Source organism: Castanea sativa, chromosome 9 (assembly GCF_040712315.1).
Source record: "Castanea sativa cultivar Marrone di Chiusa Pesio chromosome 9, ASM4071231v1".
NCBI lineage: Eukaryota > Viridiplantae > Streptophyta > Magnoliopsida > Fagales > Fagaceae > Castanea > Castanea sativa.
Window position 1 is genome coordinate 1,774,081 of NC_134021.1, and position 21,177 is coordinate 1,795,257.

At 33.6% G+C, this 21,177-nt stretch overlaps 1 protein-coding gene across 1 annotated transcript; it reads left to right on the forward strand.

The window, feature by feature from the left end:
• The first annotated feature begins 7,725 nt into the window (after positions 1 to 7,725).
• Positions 7,726 to 20,652, forward strand: LOC142610590 (TMV resistance protein N-like). Its single transcript, XM_075782437.1, has 7 exons — positions 7,726 to 7,922; positions 8,103 to 8,625; positions 14,427 to 15,525; positions 16,597 to 16,878; positions 17,068 to 17,946; positions 18,022 to 18,553; positions 19,548 to 20,652. Exons 2-7 carry the CDS (start codon positions 8,123 to 8,125, stop codon positions 19,631 to 19,633), a joined length of 3,381 nt encoding a protein of 1,126 aa, XP_075638552.1. The 5' UTR covers positions 7,726 to 7,922; positions 8,103 to 8,122; the 3' UTR covers positions 19,634 to 20,652.
• The last annotated feature ends 525 nt before the right edge of the window (positions 20,653 to 21,177 follow it).

The following is a 21,177-nucleotide window of genomic DNA, read 5'->3' on the forward strand; positions in this document are numbered from 1 at the left end:
TTTGATTGATTCTTTTGTCATTATTGTTGTGAAAAAGTGAGGGCAATTTTAAGGCTTTGATCTTCTAGATTAGGTATGAATTAGACCTATGATATCGAGCAAGAGAGAGGGGCTGAAAACATGAAAATTCAATGTCACATTTTAAAATGTTTACCTGATTAAATGAGAATCTTGATTTGAGGTAGTTGTCATATGATAAGTATCTTACTAATTGTCTTGAATGATGGTCTTTGTACACCATCCATGTCTTTGTTTACAAATTTATTTACTCATATAAGTCAATCTTCTTTACATTTTTTTTTTAATTATGACAATGAAGTTATTTGTTTGCTGTCTTCTGGAATTGATTTTTTTGTTCTTATATACAAAGACTAGTTGGTGTAGAAATCGAGTAATAACTCAAATACATCATTCCAAGTTTTAACCATTTATCTGTAAGAGTTACCAAAAAAATTATTAGTATGAATTATACATAGAGATGTAGTGGAATGGCTCAAGGAAAACTAAGGTTAGATGAAGTGTTCTAAATTGCGTGTGGGTTGAGCTTGCTTGCTAATTTTATTATAACAGCATTCCCTGTGAATTAATTATTGTTTGCTTTTAGATGTTGTATTTCTTGTGCCAACAACAATAATTATGTTTACTTGTAATTGCTTTTGCTGATAAACACCATTTTAAATGATATAGAGAAAATTAATTTTGAATCAAAGGATGATGTGAGCGTATCATAATATTCTTGGATCAGTTTGAAGTTGTTTTTAACCTGGTTGAGTCTATTGTTTGGTTAGCACCTGCTGTCCTTTAAGACTAGCTTGGCCTATTCCAGGCCTCTTAGTCTGGGTCTGGTTAACATGGCTGGCCCAAACTAACTTATTGCTCAAAAACTCCAATTCTTACTGCTTATTTGAGTTTAGATTGTGGAATTTGAACGCATAGGGTATGACAGAGCACCTTAATTTGGTAGTAGATTATTTCTTGGCGTAAATGCATCTTTGGTCCCTACGTTTTGGTTCATTTCTCGATTTGGTTTCTAAACTGATTTTGCTCCTACGTCAGTCCTTGATTTTTAAAATTGTTTTTAAAATGGTCCCTGTCGTCAACCCAGTAACAGAAAAATCTGAAGTGACAAATGAAGTGTATAGGTGGCATGTTAGATGCTGATGTGACTAATAAAATAATATTAAAAAATACCACATCAGCATCCATGTCAGCATTTTAATAAATAAAAAAGGCATCTCAGAAAATTAAAAAACAAATGACAAAATAAATTTTTTTAAAACACCTTAATTTTTTGTTTTTTTGGTTTTGCATTTCATTATTTTTCGGAAGAACATTGTTCTTCTTCTTCCCCAGGACATGAACTTCATGCTTCATGTTCTTCCCCAAATCAAACCCAATAAATCCAAGAAATAAATATACAAATCCACATAAAAAAAAACTAAAAAAAAACCACAAACACGAAACCAAACTCACCGAGACATCTCCATCAAACCCAATAAATCCAAGAAATCAAACCCATAAACCTCTATTAAATCAAACCCAATAAATCCAAGAAATAAATATACAAATCCACATCAAAAAAAAAAAAAAAAAACCACAAACACGAAACCAAACTCACCGAGACATCTCCATCACCAAAACACAAACATGGCCACACCGATCTCCACCTCCACTATCGACTACCCACGCCTATAGAAACCCAAAAAAACCCCACCTACAACCAAACCTGTAAACACAAATCCAAGGCCCACACCAATCTCCACGGCCACATTGATCTCCATGGCCACAGTCCACCCCTACTAAAACCCAGAAAAACCTAGCCTCTCCAACCAAACCCAGCCATCTCCATCTCCAACCAAACCCATAATGCAAGACCCATGGATTACCGATCTCCACCCTGACCACCGATCTCCACCCCATGGAAAACTAGAAAAACCCAGAAATTAGAAAGTCAAGTCTAGAGAGAGAGAAAATGTCAGAGATTGAGAGAGAGAGAGAGAGAGAGAGAGGGATTGAAATCTTGAACAAAGAACGATACAAAGACAAATACGCACCAAGAGCCAGAGAAAGAAAGGATCTGGAAAAAAAAAAAAAAAAAAAGATATAGACACAAACATAGAGAAAGAGAGGTTTTGAAAAAGTTTTTTCTTTTTTTGTTTTTGATTTTGAATTTTTTTAGTTTAATTTTTAAAATTTTTTTTATTAATTAAAATGCTGACTTGTCATTTAAATGCTGACATGAATGCTAACGTGGTATTTTTTTAATATTATTTTATTAGTCATATTAGCATCTAACATGCTACCTATGCACTTCGTTTACCACTTCAGATTTTTCTGTTACTGGGTTGACGGTAGGGACCATTTTAAAAACGATTTAAAAAAATCAAGGACTAACCTAGGAGCAAAATCAGTTTAGGGACCAAATCGAGAAATGACCCAAAATGTAGGGACCAAAAGTGCATTTACTCCTTATTTCTCACTTAATTGGAATAGTAACAAAAAAACTAAGGACACACGTCGGCTTGGTACATAGGCATAGACCCTATTAAGCAATGGATAAAATTTTGACTTGATATTTATCTATTTTGTGAAAATGTACAAGCATTTCTGTATGCTCATGGAACAAATTTCACAGATTGGCGAAATCAGGTTATTAGTACAAAGGATTCTTCCTTTCTACAAAATTGTCCCCCCTCCCCCTCTTCCCTTCTTCTAATTTGTCTTCTTTATACTGCAGTTTATGTCAACTATATCATATAGCATGAAGTTTCGAAACCTTCTCTATGTATTCCAGACTAGAAAATCAAATCTATCTTTTGTTAAAATTGGTGGCAACTGAAATGTGCCAGGCTTGTAGACTAAACTAGTTTTGAATGCTTGTTTGAATTTTTATTGATGTTTCAAGTTTTTAAAGCTAGAGAGAGGATATATGAAGGAGACTCTTGTAGCAAATAACACAATACAGAGAGAAATTTATGTTTATTTTTTATATTTATTTTTAAAACTGATCCTATAATTCCGTGCTCTATCTTTATACTAACATTATGTCAAAATGTTATGATATTATTATGGTGCAATGTAAATGATGGCTAAAAGATCTTGTGAGCATTGGTCTCTGTCCCAGTAACTTGTAATGAAGCATGTATATAGGTACTGTGGGCTTTTATACCTGAGCAGTCAGGATAGCGGCAACTGAATGATTTGTATAGTGCCTTTGATGTACATCGATTAAGTTAAACATGACTCGTTATAAATTGAAACAAAATCTAAGAAGCCAGTGATTTAGCAGAGATTCTCAGTTATACAAGACAATCACTCATTATCACTTATCAGGACTAAGAAAAGAACTTTTTTTTTTGGGGGTGAAAATGGAGAATTTATTTAATATTTAAAAGCAAAGTACATCAAGGAGTGCATTTCTAGGAGAATTTATTTAGACACATGTAGTTGGTGTCAATTTACAAAAGGGTTCATAGAGCACTCTCTAGGAGTGCATTTCTGCACAAGGTTATTAAGATGAACATTGTGCATATATTTCCAGTTGATTGCTTTGCTCCCTTCCCCTCTTTGCTAGCCTGTCCGCCACTCCCCTTGCCTCGTGGTAAGAATGATGTAGACGGACCATCCAGTCTCTTGCCAGGAGCATCCAGCAATCACAAATTAGAGGGGCGAAGGCCAAAGCCATATCTTCAGGAAAAGTTAAGACATTTAATAACTAAAGTAGAGTCTACCTCTATATTTAAAAAATTTATGCCTGCATCCCAAGCCATAGATAGCCGTTGCCTAACTGCTCAAAGCTCAGCTATATTATTCGTTGTTAAGCCTATATGTGAATAAAATCCAGTGATCCATCTCCCATGTGAAATTCTTATTACCTAAGGTACTATCATCGGTATTTAGAGTTACAAAAGGATCAACAGGAGGTTTCCAAGATATATTTAAGATGCATTTGGAATATTAGAAACTCTAGGATGGATGAGAAGAAGAAACTCTGAAGAGAGGTGAAGGGTTTTGTGCACCATTTGGTTACGGGTGGCAGATGGGGGATTATAATTGTGAATTTCTGGAAGCTATTGAATGAGATATTCTTTCAACCAAGAAGCTAGGGGTAACAAAAAGAAATTAATGGGTCTTTGTCCAGGAAGAGCTATCCAAACATCTTTGGCCCATATACAATCCCTTATAACGTGCAAAGTAGTTTCTGGAAAATCAAGAAGTATACTAGCCAAAAAAGTTTGATAATGCTTTAAAAAAAAAATTAATGCTTCATTTTAATTTTCATGAAAAATTAATAAAAATCTTTTTTAGAAAATATCAAGGCTTAACACAATTTTGATAAAAATTGAAAAACAAACTGATTGACTGAACTGAAATAGGTGACTGGAAACTACCTCTCATTTTGTCGTTGGTTAGGTGAAGTGGTTGGAATTGAATATAGTATTTCACTATAAATCGAACTGTATGGATATATGTATGTATATCTCACAAAACCCATCCTCCTCATGTAGTCATGCTCTCTCTCTCTCTCTCTCTCTCTCTCTCTCTCTCTCTCTCTCTCTCTCTCTCTCTCTCTCTCTCTCTCTCTCTCTCTCTCTCTCTCTCTCTCTCTCTCCAAAGTCCAAACCCAAAAACCCACACTCATACCGAACCCAAAAACCCACACCAAACCCAATAATCCAGTAAGCTAGAAACCTAGAAATCCAAATAATCAAAGTATATCGAAGATAAATTGTAGTGAATTTGAAGCAAATTAAGGTCAATCAAAGGTGAGTCTCTTTAACCCTTCATAATTTCTCTTTGATTTGATATTTTGACATATGGGTTTTAATTTTTCTTATATGTGGGTTTGATTAGTGGATTTTGGCTGTAGGTTAGATTTGGGAAATTTGTGGGATTTTTGGTTGTGCCAATTGAACTACGCCACACTAGTGCCCAAAAATTGGAAAGTCAAAGAACTAATTGTCGGCGATCATGACTCGAGCTAATGAAACGGTAACTGGTTTCTAAGGTATGGTGGCAAGTTTGCTAAATAATTGTACCGTGAACACCCCTAAATGTGAGCATTGAACATTGGACCTCTTACTCTAAATAAATTTCGAAAAAGTCTAGGACCATAATATTTTTTACAACTACTTGCCACAACTGTGACATGAGCATGACAGAGTGTAATTGGTGAAAAAATGGTGGATCCACATATAAGCGATGGTTAATTACTTACAATATGTAACATCAAAATTGTGGGTCTTGTGACAAATCAGTTGTGAAATAATTTATGATTTAAAACTACTCTTAAATTTCGTACAAAAATAAAACTTGCCATTTGTAATTTAAATCTACTAACTACATAAAAAGGGGCAATGCCTCTATCTACAGTAGTTTGGTTTATTCAACCCGTGTGCACTGTTCATCTGGCCTTTTTTTTTTTCCAGTTGTTTGTGATTTTTTGTCTTTTCCTTTAAATATTTATTATTTATATGTACATATACATTTACTCCGACTTAACAAAATTTTACAATATTTTCACAATTATTTGACAATCTACATTGTTCATTGGCCTTTTTTTTTCCCCTACAGTACACCGGTTTTGCTTGTACTCTTTTTGTCTTTTTCTTTTAAATATTTATATGTGTATATACAGTTATACTGACACAACACATTCTTACAATATTTTTACAATTATTGAGGTGTCAATTTTTTAAAAGTTAAAATAAAATAATAAAATAAGAAACTGATAATGTGTATTTTAGACATACAAAATAAATATATTAAGAATCATAAGTTTTTATTAGGGTTTAACTGAGAGAATAATAATATAACACATTTGCTATTTTCCAAAATATTAAGGGAAAAATTACTTTATTTTAAAGTTTAAGGAGTAATGCTATGTCCACAACATTATTACAATAGTTTCACAACAAATATTATGTGGCAAGGTATTATTGATGGATGAAAAAGTGATATCAGTAGTGGGCTCAGTTTAAACCAATAACAACTTGTCATTTAGAATTTGTTCTAAACATGTTATGAATATAAGATTTCTCTCAAATAAAAAAAAAAATATTTAGATCCTAAAAATGAAGCTATTGTGAAAATGTTGTGATATTTTGTTGTATTCTTAGACTTCTTTTTTAGTATGGTCAAATTGGGTGAGCCAAATATCACGGTTTCACACACAATTTTCTCGTGTTGTCATTTTGTTTTTTTAATGCATAATTTTAAAACCATAAATAATTTTTCACCGAAGATTTGCTGTAAAAATAATTTGGACGTAAAAAATAAAATAATAATATCAAATTGAGATCTACCACAATTGGAAATAAATAAAAAAATATTGCGAAAGTGTTGACATTTTGTTGTGTTCCTAGAATTCTTTTTTGTGTGACATTTTGTTGTGTTCTTAGGGTTCTTTTTTTGTTTAGTCAAATTTGGTGAGCCAAATTCTTTTTTTTAGGCATAATTTTCTTCAATTGGCTTTTCATTTGTTTTTTTAAAAAATACATGATTAAAAGTGGTTAGCCAAATTTAAAATCAATAACAATTTACTACTTAGTATTTATTATGAGAATTTTGTTAATGTAGCATTACTCTAAAATAAAATAATAAAATATCAAACCAAAACCTACCATAGCTAGAAATAAAGGTATTGTAAAAATATCGTGAGATTTTGTTAAACCAAAATTCATTATTTTATGCATAGTTTTTTAGGTTGATTTTTTTAACACATTGTTTTAAGTTATAAAAAAAAAAAAACATTATTTTACATACATACACACACAAATTGATGAAGTAGCACTTTCTTTTTTTATGTTTGAGGTAGTTTCATTCCTACTAAACTAAAGTTGAATAATGTCTTCCTTTATATTTTGTAAATGAGCATATACTCCTATTGTTACTCTCTTATTAAACTCTAACGAAATCTTATAATTATTTAAATATTCTATTGTGCAATGTCTAAAATACTCTTACTAAATTTTAATGTTCCAAAAAATTTCTTCATGTATTTTGAATATTATGTGATAGATTGGTAGTCATACTTGAAAAGTTAGAATTATGATATATGGTGTTCTATTTATTATCTAGAGAATACTAATTTATTAGGTTTAAATCTTCTAAACTTATAATTTTATCTAATAGAAATTTTGATGACAGATGTCTTTTGTTATTTTATTCTCTTTTTTAATTTATTTTTCTATATAAAAGGGTGTTCATTAAAAATAAGTAGGCTAAACATTGTAGTGAGTCTTATAAAATAAGATGATAAAGAATGAAGTATGAATAACAAAATCTTCATTGTAAATGGTTACAAGTATTTAATTTGATGAAAATCTTTAAAAAAAATTGTAATATATATCATTATTTATTATAAAAATTTAAATATTGTGAAAAGATGATAATATTTATTATTATTATTATATTTTTAATGAATAAATATTACCTTTAGTAAATAGGTTTTAAAAAATTGTTATAGTAAATAAATATTTAAATAATTATTAATTTTCTGGACAGCACGTACCACCAACATTACTGCAAGAAATTTAAACGGTACTTCACGGCTGGTCACCACGAAGTCTCTGTCCTTTGCCATGCTATAAAGCATTAATTTTCTTAGGGAAAAGACAAACCAGCTGTGATGCATTGTTGAAATCGAAAGACATTTAACAATATTTAATAACTTATAGCCTGGTTACTGCGAAATTTACCTAACTTTATAGTTTATAGAAAGAAGAAGACTTGTTGACTTGTCTCAGAACAGGGGATGCGAAATTGTGAATAATCTCCCTCTACCTCTCATCTCACCCCCCCTCTTTCGCTCTTACACACGCGCGCGCGCGCGGAGAAAGAACAGTATTCATTCCTTTACAAAACAGGAAACTTATCTAGTAGGAATTAAATCAGGCGTTGTTTCAGGAGAGTTTCGATCGGTAAGTTCTCAATTTTCTCACATATTCATCACTTTTATATCTTTCCTTTCACTTCGCCCTAAAGATGAAAAATCCACATCAAATTGTTTTCTCTTTCCTTAATTTTCTTTCCTTTTAATATATTTCTCTTCTTTTTAATTGAACGTATCTTTTTTTTTTTTTTGTGGATCTATATTATAGCTCTAGATTTACAGGTTTCCATGAGCACCCAAGGAGCCTCAACTTTATCACCGTCTTCTTCTTCAACACCTCGGTGGACATACGATGTCTTTCTCAGTTTTAGAGGCGAGGACACCCGTAAAAACTTTACGGACCATCTATATAAGGCTTTGAAAAATAAAGGCATTGAGACCTTTAGGGACGATGAAAAACTTGAGAGAGGAAAATTCATCTCGCAAGAGCTCGTGAAAGCCATAGAAGAATCGAGATTTGCTATTGTCATTTTCTCAAAGAATTATGCATTTTCAATATGGTGCTTGGATGAACTAGTACATATTGTTAGATGCAGGAAAGAGAAAAAATTGGAAGTTTTTCCAATTTTTTACCATGTGGATCCATCTGATATACGGAAACAGAAGAGAACTTTTGCAGAAGCATTTGATAAATACAAAGAAAATTTTAAGGAGAGCATAGAGATGGTGGAAACATGGAGATCTTCTTTGACAGAAGTGGCTAATCTCTCTGGATGGGATTTACAAGATAGGTATAATTTTCATGACAAATTTATTTCTCTTATATAAACACCCTGTCTTATTTCATATATCATGAAGTATATAATATAAATAGTTATTAAAAAAATGTAGCATATTATGCATGTATTGAAATATTGCAACATATACTTGTTAAATTTTTGTTATATTATTAGAAATAGTATGTGACCTTTTTATTTTTATTTTTTTATTTTTATTTAGTGAGACCTCTTCTTTGGACTAATAATAAAAAAAGAACTATTTTATATAGGGACATAAATTTTTTTTTTTTTTTTTATAATAAGGACTTAAAAATTTTAGAATCCGTGAAGAGGAAGGACTGATATTTACAAATTACTGTTCACGAGTTTGTGAACAAAATAATAATAATTTATTCTGAAATAAATAAATAAAAATTTATTCACTATCTGTCTCTCTGCACTTCTTCCTCAGTCTCTCTCAATCTCCGAAACTCTCCTCTCTCAACTCTCTGCACTGCTCTCTCAATCTCTGAAACTCTTCTCTCTCAACTCTCCCTCGTGATTTTAGGTAGGATCTCCGATTCTCTCATCTCTAAGTTCTCCGTGTTCTAATGGTGGTGGATCGGTGGGTTTGGGTTTTGCTCACGGTGGTTGGGGACCGTGGATTGTTGTTTTTAATTTATGGTGTTGATGGTTGGAGTTTGAGGTCTGAGGGTGGTGTTCTTCAGATTTTCAGTGGTGGTGGCTGGTTGGTTGGTTCGGTGGTATGGGTTTAGTTGTTCTGGTTTGGGTATGGGTATGTGATTGTTTTGATGTGTTCCAATTTGGGTATGGGTATGGGTATGTGGTTATTCCGATTTGGGTGTGGTGATGTGGTTGTTTTGATTTGTTCCGATGGGTTTGTGGTAAGTGGTGGATGATGGATGGGTTTGTTGTTTTGGGTTTGTGGTTTGGGGTGTTTGTTGATAGTGGCCGTGGGTTTGTTCGCGGTGGGCCTGGTTTTGCTTGCCGTGAGTTTGGGTTTTGCTCACAGTGGCGGGGATTGTGGGTTGCTGCATTTGGTGTTGATGGTGGATTGATGCTAGTCTATCCACTTCAATTTTTTTTTTTTTTTTTTTGGCGTTGATGGTGGATTGTGGATTTTTGCGGGTTGCTAGGGGTGGTGGCGGTGGTGATGGTGATGGTGTAAGGTGTGTGTAGTGCAGTAGGGGTGTGTGTAGTGCAGTAGGGTGGGATTGTGGTGTGGTGGTGGTGTCAGTAGATTCGTGGTGGTTATTGTCCAAAAAGAATGAGAGAGAAAGAATAAATAAAAATAAAGAAATGGTAAATAAAGAATTAAAAACTAATATTTAATTTAAGTGGTTAAAGAATAGAAACAAGTTGGTATAATAGATAGTCTAACTTTTTAGACGGTAAAATGAAGACCAATTTACAAACTAGGATGTTGGTCACAATTGCACTTCCAACAACTTTGACAAAACTTATTCCAAATACAATTACGCACACAAAACTGCATAAAAATGAGAGAATAAGTACATGGTACCCAAAAAAGAAGAAGAAGAGAGAATAAGTACATAAAATTTGTCACTAAATAAGCCAACAAAACTTGTACTTAACAATCTATTATTTTCATCATATTTTTTTGGTAAATTAAAACTTACTCTTTGTGATTTGGGATTTCACAGAATTTTGCTTATTATATCCATACCCAAAATTTTGGACTGAAATGAAACCATTAGGATTCTACCCAAATTAATAGATTTTGTATTTTTTAGACTAATTCATCCCTCAATTTCATTTCTTTTTTCCTCTTCCTCCTCGTCCATTGCAGCATGGTCAAGCACTTGGGTTGGAATTGTGAGGGGTTATTTCTTCAAGCTAGTCCATAAAATTGCTCACAAGTCTCACATGTGTGAAAGAACTTTAATTTAGATGGAACCCTAATGGTTTTAGGATTTAAAGAGTAATTGAAACTTTGTATACTAAATTGTGAAATGGCCAAATCAATGGATAAATTATATATATTCTGTTCCTTTGGTAAAATAAGATAAGTTCAGGTGAAAATACCATATTTGATCTTTACATTTTTGGGTCACAGTCAATTTGAATCTTACAGTTAACTTAGTATGGAAAACGTTAACATGGCAAACGGTATGCATTGTTGAAACACTTGAAGCTTACGTGTCAACTAAAATAATAATAAAAATTGCCACATCAGCATTTGAATAAAAAAATTAAAGTTAAAATGCAAATTGCATCATCTAAGTTTTGCTGAAATTCATTTCAATCTTTTACCTTTACTTTTGTTCAATTGAGTCCTCTAAGTTTCAAATTTATTCAATTCAGGCTTTTTGTCCAATTTTGTTAAAAAATTTACTTTAAAAAAAAATATTATTTTCACAATGAAAAAAATCTATAAGCATAGAACAATTTGTATAATGATTCAAGCAATAAGAGTGTGCTCATTTGTTACTCTTCTCTCTTATCTCTAGGAGGCATAGCTGTCCTCGAATTCAACTACCACACTTTCCTTAAGCTTTCTCTTCGTCTTAACATACTGATTTTCTTTTATTATTATTTTGACTTTTTCTATTGAATTGAAACTCCCTCCCTCACACGTTTAGCCTTTAATTTATAGGTGTAGTGCATTACATTTAGTTCCCTATTGTTGGAAAGAATAATATTGTATTTATTGATGAATGCAATAAGGTGTTTAATTTAATTTAGGAACCTAATGTACTATACTTAAGGTATTGTACCTTAGTTTATCCTTAGCCTTTTGTATTAGCTTGTTTTAGAAGCCACCTTTTTATTCTCATATCTCAAAATTCTTACAGAAGCCAATTACCCAATTCCCCAAAGGCAAAAGCCTCTCACTTTCATCCAAATGCTCTCACATTCTCACTCAATTCATCCATCTTCCTTAATAAAAAGTTTTTTATTTGTAGGTAGGAAAAAATGACATTAAAATCTTGAGATGTGCAAAATTCTTCTTTTCCCTTTTCAATTATATTTTAGATTAATTTCTTTTTATTAATCTTTTAGTTTATAACTTTCTTTCTTCTTTTTCCTTTAATTTATTAAATCAATTGGTAGCACTAACTTATAAAAAAAAAACCTTATACACATGTCAGAAATAAAATATTGGATTTGCCTTTGATATTTGAAGAAGAGCAAATCTTGAAGTTGATGAATGAAAAAAGATTTCATGCTGAATTTAGTGTTCTTATTGTGTACTTGGAGGCACATTTTTAGTTGATTAATAAAATTTTTACTTATATATAAAAAAATTTGATGTATGAAAATTTATTGGTGCAATTATTAGTAGGGGCACCACCTGATTATTCAAAATTTGACAATGCCTTTAAATGTAAAAGTGATATTAACTCTCTTTCTTTTCTTTTCTTTTTTTCCCTTTTTGGCCATAAATCTCTATTTTGGTTGAGTTTAAATTATTTTATGGGAAATTAAATGTTTTCACCATAAACTATACCCTATTTTACACTTACCCCTCGAACTACAAGGATTCACAATCAGCCCCCTAAACTAAAACCTGTATAGCACGTTTCCCCCTCCCGTCATTTTCTTAGTTAAGTTGGAGGGAAAAGCACTTGAGTCATGTGACACTTGTTGACATTGAACCCATTAACACCACCTGAAATGACCACAATGCCCTCCTTAAACCAAAAGTGAATTTCCAATTTCCCCTAAAATCTTGTTTGGCTGGAAAGAAAGGAAAATGAACAAGATGAACAACAAACCTAGAAAATGAACAATGCCATAGGAGATTAGATAACAAATCAACTATGATGATTAGCGAATCCAAATAAATAACAAACCCATAAAATGAAATATGCCACAGAAAGATCAAACAACAAACCCACTGGGCTAAACAACAAATCTAGATGAACAACAAACCCAAAACATTAACAACAAACCCAGAAAATGAACTATGCCACAAAGAGATCAAACAGCAAACCCAAGATTACAACATCAAATCAAACTCAGATGCAAACCTCATCCCAATTCTCCAAACCCAGACTTGATTCAACTCTCTATTTTGGCTTCATAGGCAGCTAGATATGAAAACCCTTGACCTAAATGTCAAAATTCTAGGTTGATTGCCTCACACCCAAGTAGCAAATTGACAAAACTACTTAATAATTGCCAATTGAAGGAGGTGCTAAAACTCAAACCCTAACCTAACACATGTTGTAGTGATGGTCGGAATGGTGGGAGAACAACCACTTTTGACCACATTCTTGTGAGTTCATACAACTAGCTTCTTCTCTTTCTTGTTGACGAGTTTGGGTTGAGGTTATTGTACAACTAGCTTCTCTCTGCGTTGTCGGTAGGTTGTGGTTGGGTAATCAGGTTCAGGTCTGTGTCAAGGCTTATTGGGTGTGTGGTTCCTACGTGCTAAGCTATTATGTCAATAGTATATACACAAACCAAGAGATAGAGAGATTCAATCTAGGTTCAACGAGAGGGAATTTAGGTTCAACTAGAAGGAATTTGGAGAATGATCTATCTGTTTTTGGTTTCTCACTTACTCTTATGGATTCATTTTGGAGAGAGATTCACTTCTTTTTATTTAATTTGGTTCATCGAGAAATTAAACTACGCGCTTGGCTATTATGTCTTTGTATTTTCTTTCCCCTTTTTAAGTTACTAATAATGAGGGGTATTTCGGTCATTCCAAGTGGCATTATTGGATCCATGTTAGCAAGTGTTACATGAGTTGCACGTGACTATGTTTTTTTAATCTAACTTAATTGGAAAAGTGAAGGAAGCGGATAAAGTGTTGCACAAGTTTTAGTATGAGGGGGTGATCATAGTCTTGTAGTTCAAGGGAGTAGGTGTAAATGGGGTATAATTTAGGGTGGAAAAGTGTAATTTCTTCATTATTTTATGTTTGCTTATAGTGATTTTGTTAAATTTAATTTCTTGTTATATACTTATATTTAATATCTATGAATGTTATATACTAATGGTTGTTCAAAAGATATGAGAAATCTAGAGCAAAAAGTGACCTTAATAATGTTTAATTGGTAGTTTACATTGAAAAATAAATTGCTCAAAATTTCATAAGGAGATGATAATGGATGGATTTTTATTATATGAAAGACCACTATTGATTATAATTTTAATGGAGGATGCTAAATGCTTTTTTTTTTTTTTTAATATTTGTTAAACATATCTATGGAAAATTGTAAAACTCGTGTACACTCAAGAAAAGAATAGAAATGATGTACAATTCTCATATAAGATAATTTTGTTGATGTGTAACTTTTGTGTATATATAGATATATAGTAACTTGAGTTTTTCTTGAATTGCAAATTAATATGATAGTTTAGTCTCGCCCCCCTTCCTCCAAACAAAAAATTCTGGTTTCATCCCTGATTGGGTTCATTGTAATACAAGATTTGTACTTCACTCATGTATTAAAGATGTAGCGCTTAAGAGTTTCCTTTGTAGATGTATACTGCAAGACTAAACCATGTAACTCTCATGTGTTCTTTATTTTATGGTTCTGCTTCCGCTAAGGGTAGTTACATCCATGAATTTAGTCCACGTAATTCTCTTCTGTTCTTATATGGGTAGTTCTATCCACGCTACTTGAGCAAAATGAATTCAAATGTGTTTAAGCAAGGATACTAATATTTTTCTTCCTCTTGGGTTTTTTTTAATTTATTTATAATTGGTTTTGACCATCTTGTAATTATTTTATATCATGTTCATTGGCATGAGTTAGAATTCATCCAACACATTGGGAGAAATAATAAAATATTTGGTTTGGCCATCACATGAATATTTTCTATCTTATTTGCAGGCATGAGACAGAATTTATCCAAGACATCGTTGTAGAAATGTGGAAGAGATTGAGTCCAAAATTCTCAAGAATTAACAAAAACTTGATAGGGATAAAATCTATCGTGAAAGAATTGATCTCTTCATATTTAGATTTTGGGAATAATGTTTGCATGATAGGGATTTGTGGTATGGGGGGAATTGGAAAGACAACTATTGCTAAAGTTGTTCTTGAAATGTACTCTGATCAATTTGAAGTTTCTAGTTTTATTGCTGATGTTAGGGAAAAGTCAGAAAAAGGTGATTTGCTTAAATTACAAAAACAATTTCTTGAAGAAAGTTTGGGGGGAATAAATAGAGAGATATATAATGTTGATCATGGAGTTGCCATAATCAAGGATAGGTTACGTCATAAAAAAGTTTTACTTGTCCTAGATGATGTTAATCATGTGAAGCAATTAGAAAATTTGGCTGGAGAGCATCAGTGGTTTGGATCAGGGAGTTGGATCATCATAACAACTAGAGATGAACATGTGTTGGTTGAACATGGAGTTCTTAAAATATATAAGCCTAATGGACTAAATAAGGATGATGCCTTACAACTTTTTTGTTCAAAAGCCTTCAAAAATGAGCAACCCAAAGAAGATTATATGCGGCTCTCTCAGGAAGTTGTAAATTATGCTAGTGGCCTTCCGTTAGCTCTTGTTACATTGGGTTCCTTTTTAATTGGAAAAAAAATAGATGAGTGGCAAAGTGCACTGGACTATTTTAAAAAAAAACCTGCAAAAGGAATATTTGATATACTTAAAATAAGTTATGATGGACTAGAGGAAGAGTGGAAGGAGATATTCTTAGATACTGCATGTTTCTTTAAACGGTGGTCCAAAGATGAAGTAATAAGTATATTAGAGAATTGTGGTTTTAATGCAAGAATTGGTATAAGTGTTCTCCAGGACAAATCTCTCCTAACTGTCACAGGAGACGAAGAAAATTTGGGGATGCATGATCTACTACAAGAAATGGGTGAAAAAATAGTTCGTCAACAATCACGTGGAAAGCTTGGAAGGCAGAGTAGATTATGGCTTGTTGAGGACTTGTTTAATGTATTGGAGAACAATATGGTAAGAAGCTATAATTTTATTTTAGCAAATAAGATTGAGGAAGTATAGTGACATAATTGTGTTCAATAAATTAGTTCTTGAAAAAAAAAAACTTCAATAGGTAAGTGGTTACCTAAGTATCTAAGTAACAAAATATAAAATATGTTCATTTAACATTCTAATATATTGTCTATGATGCTTTCTTAGAGCATTAACGTTAGTTCGTGTAAAATTGACAGTCTATTTTAACATCAAAACTTATTTGTTCTATTTTACCTACTTATTTTTCAAAAACACCCCATTATATTATTTATTTACGCTGCATTTCATTGAACACTATTTCATTAAGTGCAATTTCTCCTTTTAGTTATTTATTAATTCACCCGATACCTCCCTTCTCCTCAAGCAAAAACCACTATCTCCCTCACACATGGTCTTCCTTTCCAAACCCATTATACCCGAGACAAACACTCACACACTCTCTCTCTCTCTCTCTCTCTCTCTCTCTCACACACACACACACACACACACACGGTCCACACGGAAATCCATCCACAACCAGTTCTGCAAAGATCCAAACAACTAGGTCCTCCCTGATTTGATTGGCGACCATAGTTGATGATTACAAGCCCCCCCCCCCCCCCCACCCCAAAAAAACACCGATGGTGAGATTATGAGTTCATCCACATCTTGAATCTCTATTGTATGCTTTTTTGTGCTACCGATTGGATTTGATTTTGGGTGTGGGTGGATTTGATTTTGGGTTTGGGTTAATGGGTTTGAGCTGCCGTTGGGTTTGATCAAAATTTGTAATGGGTTATGGTGCTGGTGCTGGGTTGCAATGGTGGTTGGACGATTTGGGTCGGGGAGCAACTGAGAGAGAGAGAGAGAGAGAGAGAGAGAGAGATGAGAAATAATTAAAAAATATAATAAAAAACTATAGTAACCTCTATATTTACATGGTTAATGTAGTTTTGTAAATGTTTTACACATTTTTTTTCTCCTTTGAAGGCTTTACTGTAGTAATTCTAATGTTCTTAATTCTTATCATTTGCTGGTGTAAATCTCAAGTGTTTGCTTTTGAAATCATAGGCAACAAATGCAATTCAAGCCATAGTCATCGTCAACAACTGGAAAGCAGGTTTCAACTTTGAAGAATTTCCTGAAGTTTTTTCAAAGATGTCTAGTCTTAGATTATTAATAATTGATGCGATGTGCATCCCAAATGCTCTCAATCGTGTTCCTAATGGCCTAAGACATCTTTCATGGAAATTATGTCGGTTAAAATGTTTGCCATCTAGTTTCCAACCAAAGGAACTTGTTGGGCTTGACTTGCGGCGGAGCAAGTGTGAATATCTTTGGGAAGGAGCAAAGGTAATTTGGTTCTTTTAACTGCGTTTCTATTATTTATTATTTCTCTTTTCTTTAAGTGTAGCTACAATATAGTGCCGGTGTATTTGTGCTTCCTCCTTTCATTAATAAGGTTGTTTTAATTTCAAAGAATTCTTTACTTATTAAACTAAATTATGTTTTTAATGGTTTTTTTTTTCTTCTTTTTAACAGTGTTTAGGAAAGTTAAAGTCCATTGATCTTTCCTGGTCCAAGCACCTTATTAGGACACCTGACTTTTCAGGGGTTGCGAGACTTGAGATACTAGGCCTTGAATGGTGCACTAATTTGGTTGGGTTACACCCATCTATTGGACAACTCAGCAAGCTTAAAAGCTTAGGTCTGATTTTCTGCGAATCTCTTACCAATCTTCCCAGCTTGTCAGCTAACATGGAGTCCCTTACGTCTCTTGATCTTAATGGTTGCCCAAAAATCAAGAAGATTCCAGAATTTAAGGGAACTATGAAAAGCCTATCACAACTTCATTTGGGTTTGACTGGTATTAAGGAACTACCACCCTCATCAATCGAGTGTTTGACTGCTCTTAAAATTCTAGATCTGAAAGACTGCAAAAATCTCGAATGCCTTCCAAGCAACATCGATAGTTTGAGGTCTCTTAAAATTCTCAATCTTACCGGATGCTCAGAACTTGCCAACCTGCCAGAGAACTTACGGAAAATAAAGTGTTTGGAAAGACTTGAGTTGGGAGGGATTTCTCAACTTGAAGATATAATACTTAATGGTATAGGCTGCTTGTCCTCGTTGACATATTTATCACTAAGTTCAAACAATTTTGTCACCCTGCCTGCAATCTTCAGTCAACTTTCAAAACTTGAAGCTCTTGATTTGAGCAACTGCAAGAAGCTTCGATCAGTGTCTGAGCTTCCATCAACCCTGAGATATATAAATATGGAACGTTGTTGTTCCCTAGAACCATTACCAGCACTGCTTAGACAAAGCAATTTGTCACGACCTTATCCTGCCCCATTTTTTCGTGGGTATGATGAGAGCAGCGGTGGAGTGGCATTTACAATATTGAACCATTACCTACAGGTAATCTCTTATTTCTCTCTCTTTGACTCTTTCTCTTCACTTGTTAAATGGAATATCTTTTTTTTTTGGGTACAGGGACTCTTCTGTCAAAAACTTGGATATGAAACTGCTACCAAAAGAAAAGAGGATGGATCTAAAACTGAATTTCAAATCATTATTCCTGGATGTTTAGTTCCACGGTGGTTAACTCATCAAAGTTGGGGGAACTCAATAAGCGTAGTGTTGTCTCCAAATTGGTGTAATAGCGGGTGGATGGGATTCACTATATGTGCTCTTTTCAATGAAACTGTCTATTCTGATTGGAGAGCTCGTGTGAAAGCCATTGGTGATATGCCTCACAGTCAATATGTCTCTAAATTTCATTTTGGGATAGGTAGAAAAGACCACGTTTGGTTATTGTATTTGTCTCGTGATGATTGGTTTAGTACTGTTGGGAATGGTGAATGCAATTGGATTGAGGTTGTATTTGAAGTGAACTCTGGTCCAACAGATAAGGTGTTGCACTGTGGGGTCAGTTTGGTATACGAGCAAGACATGGAACTGATGGAAGAGTTAAACCAAGCAAATGCACAATGCTGCAGCAGTAGCCGTGTCATTACTTATGAAGGTTGGGATGGTATCCATCGTGGATTTGTCAATTCAAAGAGAAGCCATAATGAGTTTGATGACTTAGCATTTATTTAATATGAAAAAATGAAATATTTCCCTCTTCATCCAATGGTAATGACCAACTCCAGCATCCTTCCTATTATAAGTCTAATCCTAATTTATTTTATTTTCTTTCTTGCCGTACTCCAACATTGTCAGATCATTATACTGCTCTAATAAGAAATTTTGCTAATGTAGATGGTTCAAACCTAATTTTGCATCCTATTTATGGTTGATCAGTGTTCCTTCTTTTATCTATATGAAAACTGAAAACCGAGTTCTCTCATTGTGTGTATTTGCTATTCATGCTTTGAGTAAATTTTGTTGGTTTTTGAGATTGGTACCATTTGTTGGTTTTTGAGTTAACTGAGATTGGTACCATTTGTTAAAATTTTTTTCTCTATAAAAATTTGAGGGAGAGAGACAAGGGGAGTAGAGAAGTTTCTGCATCTTGAAGAATTCTCATATGGTTTCTTTTTTTTTTTTCTTGCTTTTACTGCCATTGATATTTTGCAGTTTACACTAATGATTCTTTGGTTAACTCTTATAGTTAAGATTTGAGGAAATTATACATTAATAGTCATCAATAAAGAGATTTTTTGGGGGCAGATTCATATTTCTGCAATTTCTCTTACCCACTCTTTGATTTGTTTTGACATTGAAGGTTTTTTTTTTTAAAATAAATAAATAAATTCATCCATGTGCAATTTTTTAGTTGGATTAATATTGATGATACTGCCATTGGGTTTTATAGTTGATGAAGTAGCTAAGGAATTTGAGAATGTTATTTTTATTGTTTGGAATTTTAGTTCTTAATTGAAGATTCAAGTACATCAATGAGTGCATATGTATTGTTTGTGAAAATGTCTGAATGAGTTTTTATTTTTATGTATTTTTGTTCTTTGTTCGTGATTTTTCTAAGGCTTGCATGTTAATTCCTTTTGCTTTTGCAGTTAGGAAAAGACTGTGGAGTAAGGGGAATTGGAGAAAGAAACTATTTTGGCTCTTTTTTCGTTGGATCTCAAGAAAGAGAGACTGAAAACAGGAAGATTCAATGACATATTTTAAAAAGTTTACATGGTTAAATGAAAATCAAGATTTGAGGCAGTTGTCATATGATAAGTATCTTGCTAATTGTCTTAAATGACCGTCTGTGTACACCATCCTTGTCCTTGTTTACAAATTTATTTACTCATACAAGTAAATTTTCTTTATATCTTTGTTTAGTTATAACAATGAAGTTATTTGTTTGCTGTCTTCTGGAGTTGAATTTTGTTATTCTTATATGAAAAGATTAGTTCGTGTAGAAATTGAGTAATAAATCAAATATATTATTCCAAGTTTCAGGTGTTCGGAGACTTTTCTTGTTGTGATAGTTTGGTTGAGATCCACCCATCTATTGATTTTAGTAATTTTCATGGCACTGAGACTTGAAGAAATGTAGTTGATAGATGGTTATGGACTTGGAAGCTGTTGAGGGCTAATTCGGTTAAGCCCATACATAGCATGGGAACAACCCACAAAGAGAGAGGCCTAAAGTGGTTTTTCCTGAATTCGCCTACTTACATATCCGCAGTTCCCGCAGCAAGTAGGGGTCCCACTTGCACACATATTCAAGTAAGACCCCAGGTCCAGTCCTCATCAATACAAGCATCTTCCTCAAGCAAAGCAATCAAGGAAAGTTCAGAACTCACTTCGGCCATGGTTCAGTGGCCTTAACAAAGATTCACGAAAGGACAGGTCCTACGGTCAAATGGCCTAGCACCTCGGAGACGAAGCAAGATGCAAAAAACGAGATCACATATTGAAAGCTTGTTTGAGGTGAGAAATTCCAGTAGCAGGAGGGAGAAGAAAAAGCGAGGCAAGGACTTCCTCTTCTCAGAGGATAACAGGCAGTGCCCAAATAAGCTAGAGAAACCAAGAGGTAAAAGTGGGGGCTTACGAAAACTCAAGTCTAAATTCTCACGCTATGTAAGGGTAAAGAGACTCACTTGTAGGGGCAGATGAAGGAAAAGAGAGATCACAATCATTGAGAGAATACAGAAAAGCTTTGAATTTTGTTTCTCTTTTGCTCTTTTTCTTCTTCCTTAATTCTCTGCTCTATGGATCTTGGATCAAATAGTCCTAATACCTCTTCATCATCTGTCCAAAAATGCCTCCAAAGTCAAAGAGCACCAAGAGAGAGAGCAACGATGCCTCTTCCCACGTACCAATACCAGATGTTGCCACCCTCTATAAAATGTTGCAGACCATGCAGCGAGAATAGCTAGAGCTTGTTGAGTCAGTCAAGCAACTGACAGACTATAAGCAAGCAGAAGGAAAATGCTGTGTCTAATGAGGAGATTGGCTCTACCGCCAATAACCAGCAATCTATCGTTCGAAGGCCTATCCGATGGAGTTATTGAATAAACCCTATCCAAAGAACTACAAAATTCCTATCTTCGTCAGCTATGATGGGAGAAAGGGGAACACGATAGAGCATGTCAGCAAGTTCCTCAATACAATGGGACAATGAGGAACATGAGCTTGTTGAGGTGTGCCTAAGGGAGTTTTCTAAATCCCTTACAGATTGGGCTTCCACGT